The sequence below is a fragment of the Cicer arietinum genome, chromosome 7 (genome assembly GCF_000331145.2).
Source record: "Cicer arietinum cultivar CDC Frontier isolate Library 1 chromosome 7, Cicar.CDCFrontier_v2.0, whole genome shotgun sequence".
NCBI classification, from domain to species: domain Eukaryota; kingdom Viridiplantae; phylum Streptophyta; class Magnoliopsida; order Fabales; family Fabaceae; genus Cicer; species Cicer arietinum.
In genome coordinates, this window is record NC_021166.2 from 2,763,453 (window position 1) to 2,777,240 (window position 13,788).

At 27.1% G+C, this 13,788-nt stretch overlaps 1 protein-coding gene across 1 annotated transcript; it reads left to right on the plus strand.

Moving 5' to 3' along the window:
- The first annotated feature begins 4,735 nt into the window (after nt 1–4,735).
- On the plus strand, nt 4,736–6,270 carry LOC101513839 (probable WRKY transcription factor 11). The gene is made up of 3 exons (XM_004507857.4): nt 4,736–5,481; nt 5,613–5,738; nt 5,849–6,270. Exons 1-3 carry the CDS (start codon nt 4,841–4,843, stop codon nt 6,006–6,008), a joined length of 927 nt encoding a protein of 308 aa, XP_004507914.1. The 5' UTR covers nt 4,736–4,840; the 3' UTR covers nt 6,009–6,270.
- Nucleotides 6,271–13,788: the final 7,518 nt, after the last annotated feature.

Sequence of the window (13,788 nt, forward strand, 5' to 3'; positions counted from 1 at the left end):
TAAGCATTTATATTTGCCAGCTTTTGTATAATGAAAATAGTATCTTCGCACATAATACTATAGTTTTATGCAGTAGACCGAGGGCTAAATTCTTAAATAACATGTCGACATGATTGTAGTTGAAGTTTGAATGCATAATTTAGTCTATGTGTTTGACCATTCTTAGTCCTATTTCACAAGGATATAGTATATATAAATGTCAACTACAACACAAGAACATGAAAAATAAATGGAAAGAATAGAAGAGTGCACAAATAAAATTCATGGCTGCAGCTGTTGTACTGTTACCTCCCATTTCTGCTTTTGTTGTAGCTGACTTAAATATATATATATTGGCATTAATTAATTAAGAAGACCCCCTCTAGTTGGGGCATGGGGCGTTGAATACTCATCCCGCACGTGATTTAAATAGAAAAATAAATTTTATTTGGGCACCATGGTCATTTGATTTGCCTCTATTTAAATCTTGTAGCTTAGGTCAACCACCACACCCTGTACTGCAGCCGTTGGATCATCATGTGCCACTCATCAAATGTTGGTTGTTCGTCCTTGTCAACCCATGAATTGAGGAAACCACAAAACATATGTTTTTAATTTATATGAAAAAACAGAACAAAACTTGTCAATTTTTATTTTTATTTTTATCAAAGACAGGTGCTGTAATAGTCTATTCAAAAAAATATAAACAAAAATTATTTTATTAGAGTAAAATTTTTAAAATAGTAATAGTCCAACAATTTAATCTTTAAATTTATATAATAATAAATTAATTTTTTAAATTAAAAAATATCCATCAATTCAGTCTTTTTAATAAAATATTTCTTTGACAAATATTCATCAAAATCAATAAAAAGCGTGCACATTGACTTAATCTCTTGTTACATCATTGTTACAGGCAAATAATATTTGTGATGCTAAAACTAAAAAATGGAGTATTACAAACAAATAGTATTTGTGATGATATAGTTTTAATTAGTTCCTCAAATTATAAAAGTGTGGGTGGGTTGTGTCGGTCTAGAGTTTTAGAGAGAATTTTATATATTATAAATAAAAAAATTACATAACAGTTATTGTCTAATTGTCATATATGGCATGATTTTTTCTATGATATTAGAGTTTTCACACTATATATTATTGTGTTGAGGTTATGTTCCTTAATTTTCTTCTATACCCAACAATGAGAAAGAAAATTAAGTCAAACCGATTGACAACAGTTTAGGAACTAGTCTACGTTAGTATGTTAGATCAAATTTTTATAAATTTACAAAGTTAAAACTTCTAAAAAAAAAATCGATTTGACTAAAAAGTCGAACTACAAAAAAAATCCTTTTACTCTACAGATTGATAATAATAATAATAATAGATTAAATTATATTTATTATATTTTAAAGTTGTTAATTATAAATTTTATAGCATTTTAATAATTTAAGTATATTAATTTACATTAATTTTTATCACATTTAAATGTATTATAAAATAGAATTGAAGCATGTCATGTTTAATTTTAAAAGAGAATTAAATTCTATTGATATATTATTTTATTAATCTATTTAAAAAATGTACTGCTTAACAACTCATACAAAACTTACTATTTTAGACCTAACACCTCATACAAAACACATACTATTAAGGTAAGTCTTAAACCTAAAAATAAACTTATAAAAAATATAATAAGGAAAAAGTAACAAGTCATATTATAATAGACTTTAAATTGTTTGACAATTCAAACTCAAGAATTGTAAACTTAGTTGAACTTAACTTATTTTCATCCTACCAACAAATTGAAGAGAAAAGTACGCATTGATATCAATCGAACAAAAAAATTGATTGGATTGGAGGCCATATTTGGTCAAATCCTAAGAGATATTTTTTCAATGGGTTGTACTATATTTCATAAGCCATGTATATTATGAAACACACAATGTAATCTGTGTTGTTTTTTTAAAGAGTAGTGATGGAACTTTCAATGTAATATTTTACCATAAATATAAAAGGATTAGTAAAAAACTAACCAATCACATCAATTTATTAATTTACGTGAGATTATTATTCGCGACAACCAATATTTTTCTTTTTGAATATAAATCATCCATCCCAATATATAAATTATTGGCGAACACCATATATATAAAAGTGATCCACTTTAATCAAAACTCGCCAAATTAGGCATTGACCTAAATAAAGCAAAGAATCTTCATTAATATATTTCACCTTTATATGCATTATTACTTTTTTCATTGTAAGGGAATCCACGATAAAATTTAGAATTATTAATCGGTAAAGTTCTAACTAGTTGCTATTTGTTTTCTACCCGCGGTTTCATGGTCAACTATAAACAAAGGGACAAAATGGAAAAGACGAAGGGAGACACTTACGAGGAGATCATCACTATAATTTTGTATAATATAAAATTTTATTTTATTAGTGGAGTGTGTTTGTGTGGTAATCTATCTATGCTAATTACAAAATTATTGAAGTCAAAGTTGAAATGACTTTCCATGGATTCACAATAACCTCTTCACGAGAAAAGAGAAAAATATTGTTATAATTTATATATAACATGAAAAGCCAAATTCAAAAAATAAGTGTTAATATTATTTACTGTAGAGCTATATATCAACACATTTTTAGCATTAATTTTCCATTTTTATGAAAATTATCATAAGTTGACACCAAAGTAAAAATTAACACCATCATTTCATCAAGATCTAGCGCAAAGTGTTGGTGCACTCTATATTCAAGATAGACGCAAAGATAAGATCATAAAACAATCGCCTAAGACTTCATAAAAACTAACATTTTGTTTAGTAAAAAACCTCAAAAAAATGCCTCATTTTTTTTTAAATATTTTTAAATCTAAAATTAATAAAATTTTATTTAAAATTAATATTATCTCAATAAATATTAAATTAATTGATTTAATAAACAATAAAAATAAATATTATATAAGATTGATTATTAATTATCAAGTTAATAAATAATGTTTTATTCTAAAGTGTTTAAAAAAATATTTTTTTAAATAATTTTTAAAAATACTATTATTTTTCTAAAATATTTCATAATAAAATTCATTTTAGATATTTTTATTTATTGGATGGACCCGAACTATATCTCAGTGTTACAAATTCTATGTATCTGAGTTTCCTAATGAAAAAAAATAACACCCATCACAAATGTATAACATTAATAAGAATGATGTGGTTGTCAATAAACATCCAAGTTATTATGATCATTAATATAGTATAGCAAATGCATGAATGATTTGAAAAGGACAAGAATCTAAACCAACCAAACACGAGTTAAGAAAAAACTAGCCTTTATAATTTATTAAAAACAATGAACGTAGTTGATCGGTTAAGGAAACTAGTTCCAGTACTGGACGTGCAACTGCGTTGACCTTATCGGTTGCTTGTACTAGGAAAAAACTTGAGACAACGTATCTATTTAGCAAGCTCAAAAAGTTAAATTGTTACATGTAGACAATTTACCGTGGATAACTTATAACATATAAATTATACTACTAAAACAAAGTTAATTGTAATATTTGTTTTTAAGGAGTTTATAACAATTTTGAAATGCTAGTTTTGAATTTATTACATACAGAATCATATATCTTTTAAAGAGTATACGGGTGCTATGGTCCGTCGAAAATTTTCTTTTTTAAAAGGTACGTATATATAGTAGCATAGGAGTGCCATTGTCCCTCCAAATATTCCATTTTAAAAAAATTATATGTACATATTGTAACGATAATATATATTTAAAATTAGCCATCGTTAATTTCTAATTTATCATTGCACACAGTGATCTAGTGGAAAACCTTAGTTTTGACGTCAAAAAAATAAATAAAAGTCTGAATTTTCGAAATAGAGTAACATGAGTTCAAATCTCATATGTTAAATGCACTTAGTGAGATTCGAGCCACAATCAAAATCAAAGTTCAAAAATCAATAAGACTAAATACTTCTTCTAAATCTGTCTTAATCTTTTTTATTTTTCTTAATTTTATATATATATTACAAAAAAAATTATCCTTTCAAATAAATCTTTTCAACTCCACCTCTATTCACATCTTATAGTTTTTTTACTATTTCTCTCATTTTATTCATATGATTTTACTAAAAAGAAATTTAAAATTTTTAATACTTTTTATGTCATTTTATATTATCAGATAATTCAACAATTAATTTTTATAAATAAAAATTTAATTGATTAGCTTATTCGATATCCACTACTAAACAAACTTAACATGCACATGCTATTTTTCCCTAATATCTTAAACTTTATTACAATATAAAGAGAAGTGGCAAGATTGTCCAAACAATTAAGATAATTAATTTAGGTATTAATTATGAATAAATGAAGGTATATGCTACGGATGTATGAGTTGGTGGCTTTGGACTACAGGCGGTGGGTGATGACATTATGTTGGTGATGAAGATTATTTTGATAAGCATGGTGATGAAGATTTGATTTGTTTTTGTTTGACACTAGTATTTGATTTGCTTTCTTGGTTTGCCACTTTCGTTGGACTTTCGTATGAAAGAAGAGTGGTAGGACCTACCACCAACTCCTCTTTTGAAGCTTTACAGTAAGTAAACATATATTATTTTGTCGCGTTTCAATATTTTATTATGTCAAATTGCATTGAAAAAAAGGAAAGTCCAACCAATTTGCACCCTCCGATTTACGATACTTGTTTGACTTTCTCATCCTCCACTCTTTTATAACCTCTTCTTCTCTTCCTTAAACCAAACCCAAACACAAAAACAAAAACCTCTTCCTCTGTTTTTTTTTCTCTTCATTAATTCTTCAAACTTATTTTCTTTCCTTTTGAACTATGATGGTTGATTCCACAATGATTCAAAAGATGAGAATGGAAGAACAGATAGCTATACAAGAAGCTGCTTCTGCTGGGTTGAAAAGCATGGAGCATCTAATTCGTGTTATCGCTTCTCAAATCCCTTCTTCTTCGTCTTCATCTTCATCTTCTTCAAATCACCGTAACAAACTCGATCTGGTGAATAATCTTGACTGCACAGAAATAACTGATTTCACTGTCTCGAAGTTCAAACAGGTTATTAACTTGTTAAATCGTACTGGTCACGCTCGATTTCGTCGCGCACCTTCTTCAAAACCTCAACTTCAACCAGAGAAATTAAACCCTCAAACACAGTCAACGAATCTTGATTTTGCAAAGCCAAATCAAGTAGTTAGGTCAAATCCAAATCCCAAACCTAAATCTACAGATTTATCTGTTTCTCAATTCTCTAAATCGAAGGAAACCTATAGCGTCTCCACCACCACTTCTTCCTTCCTCTCCACCATCACCGGAGACGGAAGCGTTTCCGACGGTAAAATAGGACCTATTATTTCCTCCGGTAAGCCTCCACTCGCTTCAACTCACCGGAAAAGGTGTCACGATGCAATTTCTTCCGGTAAAGTATCGTCCTCCGGCCAGTGTCATTGCTCCAAGAGAAGGTAAATTATAAAATTACCAAATTTGAAGTTCAAATTATCAAATTTCTAAGTGCAAACCCTTATTTTCCTAAATAAATAAGTAATCAAAAATAGAAAATTGATAGATTTGTGTTTGATTTTTTCTAAATCAGGAAATCGCGTGTGAAAAGAACAATTCGAGTGCCGGCGATAAGTTCAAGAGTCGCTGATATTCCAGCAGATGAATTTTCATGGAGAAAATACGGTCAAAAGCCAATCAAAGGTTCACCGTATCCACGGTAATTTTTCTATTCCTCGATTCGCTTCAACTTTGTTTTTTCCGCTAGGGTTAATCTTTTATTGTAATTGAAATTAGTTAATGATTTTTATTATCATTTGGAATTTGCAGTGGTTACTATAGATGCAGTAGCGTGAAAGATTGTCCGGCGAGAAAGCATGTAGAAAGGGCACAAGACGATCCCAATATGCTTGTTGTAACCTACGACGGAGAGCATCAACACCCGCAAACCGGCGGAACCAGCGGCGGCTTCACATCTCAGCCTAATTAAGCGGCGCTGCCGATTGAAAAATTGATAGAAGCCTTCAGCGCTGAGAACCGTTATTTAACGGTGACAGTAACGGAAAAAGGAACGGAGATTCCGATGGAGAGAAAGAGAAACAAAGTCAACGTTTGCTTGTGGGTTTCTGTTGTGACTTTTGTGGACCGAAAAGAAAGAGTCATGTGCGTTGATAAGGACTTTTGTGTAAATTCGGCAAAGGAATTTTATTACTTATGAAATGAAATATATATACACAAGTTTTATTTATTTACTTTACTTGGCAAAGACAAATGGGCAATGACGTGAAATTGGTTAGACTTTGGGCCACTTTACTATTGTTTGAATTTTATTTATTCTTGAATTATATATTCGGTCGGAGATCTAACCTAATCCAAGTTGAAAGTAAAGGATAGATTCCATGTGCACGAGTTGAAAAGAAAGAGTGCCAATGGAAGAAAAGTCAAAGGTTTGAGTGGAAGGAGAGGCTCGAGTATAGACACATTGAGTATTGAAGTGTGGAATGGGGTCCTCCAAGTAGGTCCCCCTCATGCTGATTCTAATATTTCTCATTTAATGTATCCAAGGATTTGAATTCCATACTCGGGGATTGTATGTTATGTAGTTTACATTGATGCGCTTTAAATCTTAAAAATATTTTTTAATTTTTAAAATAGAAATTTTAACTTTAAAATTTGATATAATATGACTATTACATAGAATCGTAATATTCAATTTAGTAGACGTTGTTAATTTTACGCAACACAGTGATATTAATGAGTTGGGAGCTTTAATTGAAGAAGGCGGTAGAAGATCTTTTTATTTATTCAATCTAAACACAAACCAGAGGCTAAATAGGAAAAACTTTGTTAAAAAAATAAGTTAAATAGGAAACAAGTGTAAATGAAGTTGTTCATATAAAATATTTATGATGATTTTAGTACATATAAAATATTTGATTTAATTTAGCTTTTTTTGTGCAATGTTATTTAGCTTTATTGTCTAGTTAAAAGTATAGTAAGTATTAGCAAAATATATGCATGATATTGGAAACAAATAAAATAAGTAGTGTCACATGACATTCTCACAAATTAAGTGAATAGGGTCTATCACAAAAATATTAAGTGAAAAAGGTCAAATAGTTAATCAATTTTTATTAAAGATCAATCGATTCTAAGACTCTTAAATTATAGTTGAAATAAATTTTGATTATATTTTATATATTTTATAATTGAATTCTGAATTATTAAAATTCATTTTTTTAAAAATTAAATGAATGAATAACCAAAGAAAGAAAAATGGCATTATGGCAATTAACTTTTAAATACTTCGTTTAAAAATGACGATGTACATTTGTTGAGAATCGCGTTTAAAAATCCAACTGCAGCCACCAAATAACAGTATTTGGGAAAGCTGAATTTTGTACCTTTCATTTGTATATCCCTCTAAATTATTAAAAATTTAAAATTATCTCTTTAATTTTTAATCAGTAAATGATAAAAAAATGAAAAATTACTCTAAAATCTAACCTCTCAACTAAATATCTAGTAAGTAAAAATTTTCACTTAAAAACTCGATAAGTTTTTCGCCTAAAAATTCGGTACACAATTTATAAGTATCGAAAATTTCATTTTTAAAATTTTCAGTTATACAATTTGTTTATCGGAAATTTCGCTAACAAATTTTCGGTACATTATTTATAGTAACGAAAAATTGTGTCTTAAAATTTTCGGTAGTTAATTTTATAATATCAGAAATTTCAAATTTTTAAAATTTTCGATAATTATTTTTACTCAACCAGAAATTTCAAAAATTCGGTATATATTTGTTTTTTTTGAAATATAGATGGAAAAAGACAACCATTATGTATAGATTTGACTGAAGCATTGACAACTGATCAAACTTTTTAGTCACGAGAAACTATCATATCATGGAAAAGAGAGATTAACCGACAAAATCGAATAGTTGTTATCATTACTCGCTCTGGTAGTCATTGAGAAAAAAAAATAAAAGAAATATAAAAAAAAAAAAAACCTGTTTCAGAAAATTCAATAAAAAAATGAAATTTCCTAAATTGAAAACCAACTACTTTCTGATATTGAAAATGACTATCAGAAATTTATATCCTTCTAAAATTTCTGATGAAGAAATATAAATTATAAAAATATAATGATACTTTTTAATTTTTTCAATTTACTTAAAATTATTTTAAATATTTTAAACTTAAATTTTTTAAATGAAGATATAAAGTTAATTAGGGGGTATGAAATCTAACTTTCCAGTATTTGGATTTGGTTTAACTTTACCTGAAGATGTTGGGCTATGAATTTGGGTGAGGCTAGTAACACAACAGCCCAAACAATTGATCCCGAAGCGAAAAAATTTCCGGAAATTCGATATGATAATAATAATAATAATAATAACCTTTTGTAAAATAACAAATAGTACAATATCACCGGTAAAAAACTATATAATAGTAAGAAAACAATCTTCCTTATAGCCTCTCAGCTAGACCTCCTATCCCAAAAAAAGAATATGAAATCCTCATTTTACCTTTTAAATATGTGTTTAAAATTTAGAAAACATTTAAAAAAAATACATTTTCAAAGAAAATAAAAAATATATTGTTTTCAATTGAAAACATGGTGGTATGTTGGTAATTTTCAAAAAAATAAACTTAAGTCTTTTAATTAATAAAAAAAAACAATTAATAAAAAGAGTTTATCACTAATATAAATTTTTCACTAATATAAATTTGCTTATATTTTTCACTAAATAGATATCAATAAAACAAATTAAAATTGAAAATAAAAATAAACATTTTCAACATCCTAAAATTTGAAAATAAAAATCAAAAAGTGAAATATAAAATAAAAACAGATAATATATTTGCAGACCAAACAACCTCATAAATTTTTTGAAATAAAATGTTTTGATTTTCCGATTGAAAAAATCATTCGTGTTTTCCGAAGAAAAAAATAGATCTCAAAAAAGTAGAATCTTGTAAATTAAATATCTAAAAATATTATAAAAAAATCAAAAATCAAAAATATTTTAAAATATTATTTAACCATTTAAAAAAATTATAAAATTGTATTTTGATAATCGATTTTTCTGGTTTTTTGGAAAAGCTCAAAACTTAAATTTTCTAAAATTCAAACGAAAAATGTAAAGGCTTTTTCAAAAAAAAAAAAAATCAATAATATAATATAATATATTTGTTCTTTTTTAAAAGAATTGTTTGGAGTGGGAAACTTACGTGTGGGTACGACAGTTTTATTACATGTTGAGATAGTTGAATATGGTTTAAGTCGTTGTCACTTTTAAAAAATACTTAAAGATATAAATTAAAATTGTTTTCACAAATAATTTAAATAACAATTTGATTGAATTTAACAAAAAAAACATACATTGACAAACAATTTAAATAATAATTTTGTTGTACTTTAAAAAAAAAAATCATATATGATGTTTGTTAAGGTAAAAAATATTTTTGATATATGTTTTAATTACAACAAATCTTATGAAATAAATCATTAAGTTTTATGAATTGTAATGTACTAATTATTGCACTTGAGTTTTATTTAAGGAACATGAATTGCATAAGTGTACAAGTAAAAAATCATTCACATCAATAATTATATAAGTATCTACTCAATAATGAAATAATGTCAAAATGAATATATCATATGTCAATCATTCAAGAGAATGATTATTACATCTTCAAGATGACATTTTCATGAAGAAAATGTCCAATACACTTATAGTTATACTAAAGTATCTAAGTGATACTTCATTGACAAGACACGGCATGAGCAACACCAAAAAAAAATTATAGAAAATATTGTTTCAACAAAAGAATGATGGAAGAACGTTCACCATAAATTCTGGTTACTATATTAAAGAATAATTAACAATAAAAATCTCTTTGGAAGGGCAACATGCAGTAAATTAGTTAGTATTTCACACAAGAGCTTTTCAACATTTAATGAACAATTAAAAGTCAAGATTTGAAGGCATTCTTGCAAAAACAAAGATGCAAAATATTATACAGATCGACGTCAGTTTATCAAGATCATTCTGATTTATTAAAAGATCATTTTGGTTTATCAAGATCATTATGATTTAGCAATATCATTCTGGTTTTTTCAAGATCATTCTAGTTAGCTCGTTTTAAAGACATGGGTATTAGTTCGTTTTCAAGATCACTCAACAAAACTCAAGGCCAAAAATCTAGCTAAAGTCCCAAAGAAACAAAATACATCAAGATCAATAATCATATCAATCTCCAAATTGATGAGCTACGAGGAAAGACAAATAGGACAACAAGGTACACTATTACTGCACTTTTTTTTGCATAAATCTTAGCATGCTTATGAGATAAAGGACTTAAATTTCACAACCATTCAATTACTCATCCACGTTTTTCATACAACACAAACCGGAAATGTTCTGATTTTACAAAAGAACATTTTGATTATTCTTTTTTAAAGACATAATTAAAACAGACCATCTTCCACAGTTCAAATCACAAGTTAAATAGTACCAATAATGCTCAAATCAGTGGCCAAGCTCGTAACTCGAGTTGGATGTCCAAATAAGGAAAACAACCTCCAAATTGATGATCAGATCAATCTTCAGGTTGATGAGTTGTGAGCAAAGACACAAATACATTTTACTTACATTATTCTGCAGAAAGATTTTCATAATTCTTATTTGGAACAGTACCAACTAACACTTCATAACCCATTCACTCACTCATTCACATTTTCTATCAGATCAAAAAGCAAGAACATTATGTGTTTGTCAAGAACGTTATGGACAACAATATAAACATGTGTTTAATTGTTTTAAAATATATCTGACACTTGGGAAGTGTATCTAACGATTATATTCAGTTTAAACTGAATATTTAAAGTCTTTTATCATCTATAAATTGAAGATCAATTAAAAGATTAAGGCAAGAGTTCAATTTACATATATACCAACACTTGTTCAAGTAAGAACAAGTCAAAAACTCTTCAAACAAACTGCAACTCTCTCACTATATTTGTGGATCATCATTTACTAAGTTTATCTTTATTTATCTCCAATAAGAAATTTCAAGATCCCAAACACTTTTATTATACACATTATTTGTAACTCAAGTCTATCTTTTAATTAGATTGGGTGTGTTTATAAAAATCATTTCAAGGTAGAAAGAGAACTGTAAACATCATTTATAGGTTGAACGATATGGATTGTAATTGCTCAAGGTGTGATCAAGAGAAAATGTGTGAAAGAGAACATTCTAATTCTGAAGCAGATAGTGAAAATCTCACGATTGTGAGGACTAGACTAACACGAGTTGATTGGACCAATATATTTTTGTGTGTGTGATATTTCTATCTCTTATCTCTAATTATTTGCACACACAAATCACACTTCACTATGAGCTAATCTGTTTTATTTATTTATAACATATTCAAAACATTATGGACATTCTATTTCAACCAAGTTTGATCTTGATTTAATTTAAATTAAACACATTAACCAAAATTTTAAAAGGATCACAGTTCAAACTCCATTTCTTGTTATTGACATTGCTACTTCAATGTCTATATTAAATCTTATTTTTTAAGTTAGATGTGTTATTGATAATTTTTTTTAAGACTTTTAATATTTATGTCACTACCCAATATTTTGAAAAGAATCTCATTTTAAAGATCTGTTCCTACCTTCATTTTTTATACAAACCACATATTTTACTCCTCCTTTTTAAAACATTAAACTACTAACAAACAAAAAAAAATTGGTTGAAATTTTATTGGAACCCACCAATTTTAAACCCTCCCTACTTAAAAAAATTGTTTTGAAAAAATTTAAATCTTATTATAATAATATTACTAAATTAAAGAATTAGATATTTACATAATTTAATATAATTTTAATTAATTTAAATATTTTAATTTATTATTTTCATGATTCAATATGAAAAATATTTGAATTTTTTTATAATTATGTTAAAATAATATAATATTTTATAATTTATCAAATTATTTTAGTTCAAATGCAGCTAATAAATATAAGTATGTTGGTATTTCAGTATCCAAAAGATATGGATATTAATAATGATTGACTTCAAAGTAAAAAATAACAGTAATTACGTGTTCTATTTTTTGTTCTATTTCTTTCGAGAAATAGTGATAATCTTAACCTCATAAATATGAAACATGTATTTTTTAAATTTTGGATACAGAACAATCTGTAATACCAAAGTATCTATAATACTCTACCTAAACGCTGCACATTCTATCCCTAAGTCAAATCAAATTGTTATAAGTGGGCTCATAAAGAAACAGTTATGAGTGTGTTGATATAAGTACATCGCTTACTAGCTACTATTACTGAAATTGAACTCATTAGTGTTTAATTTCTTTCCATTTTCAGTGGATGTTAAAGCTTTTCATAAATGCTTTTTCACGTATACTATATCTTAACACAAAATTATTGTTACATGATGATGAACCGTAATAATTATATTGATCTCTCTATATATAATGAATTAAAACGAGTCCATGCATAATTACATTGAATTCATATATATATATATATATATATATATATATATATATATAAACTAATAAATTAATTTTAATAATTAATTTAAAAATTGAGGATTATCAAATAATATATATATATATATATATATATATATATATATATATATATAAACTAATAAATTAATTTTAATAATTAATTTAAAAATTGAGGATTATCAAATTAAAATATATGTACATTCATATAAATTATATAAGTAGTAAATTAAGTAGTAGACAAACAAGGCTGAGCCATGTGATGTGAGCATTATCCTAGAAGAAGGTGGCCCATGGCCCACCAAAATCAATGTTATTTATTATATTAGATTAATTAGAAGAGCTCCGAGTATGAAATGCATGTGGTGAGTTTGAAACATGACAAATCATAAGCATATATAATATAATTATAATATATATCTAAGAAATGGAAGCATCTTCCTTCTAATAGCACATATATGACAAAAATCATCGGATTCCTTGTCGGTTAGACTTCTTACCATTCTAAATATATATTAATAAATTATGAACATTTTCAAAACTACTAAATTCCTCATCTATATATCTTCTTGAGTAGAGGCTATGTATATTGTCAGTTACATTTGAGTTGTAGTGAGACTAAGATTTGTGGCCTATCCATAGGCCGATATCTCTCATCAAAATTAAACAGTTTAAATTTTTCATTTAAAAAAAATGAACATCTACTTTAAAATTTGGATATTTTAATGTATATTATAGTGTCGAAGTTGAAATAGTTGTAACCAATATTATGACACCGTATCTGATCCAAACTCGGCAGGTAAGCACTAAGCACCAGAGGTGTTAGCTATATACATTCTTTCATCACACATAGGATGCTTATCCGTTACGTAAGAAAATGGACTTCAAACCATCCACATATTACCAATTTTGGATCCACTCATTCGTAATTGGAAGTAGCGTGTCTAACGTACTCAAAAGAATGTTGGAGTAACATTTTACCCTCAGCATGAAATATGGTGGTGCTAGGCTGCTATATACTAGCTACCAAATAATCTTAAAGTAGGTTGTGCATGTCAACGAGTATTTTAAACGGGTCATAAAGAAGAGAGTTTTCTATGATTTCAAAGAAAAATGAATAAGACATCAATGCCTTATATTGACTATTTACCATACACCCCCATATGGGGTAAGATTGTGACACACGCCCATAAGAAAAATATTTTCTTATTTGTTCG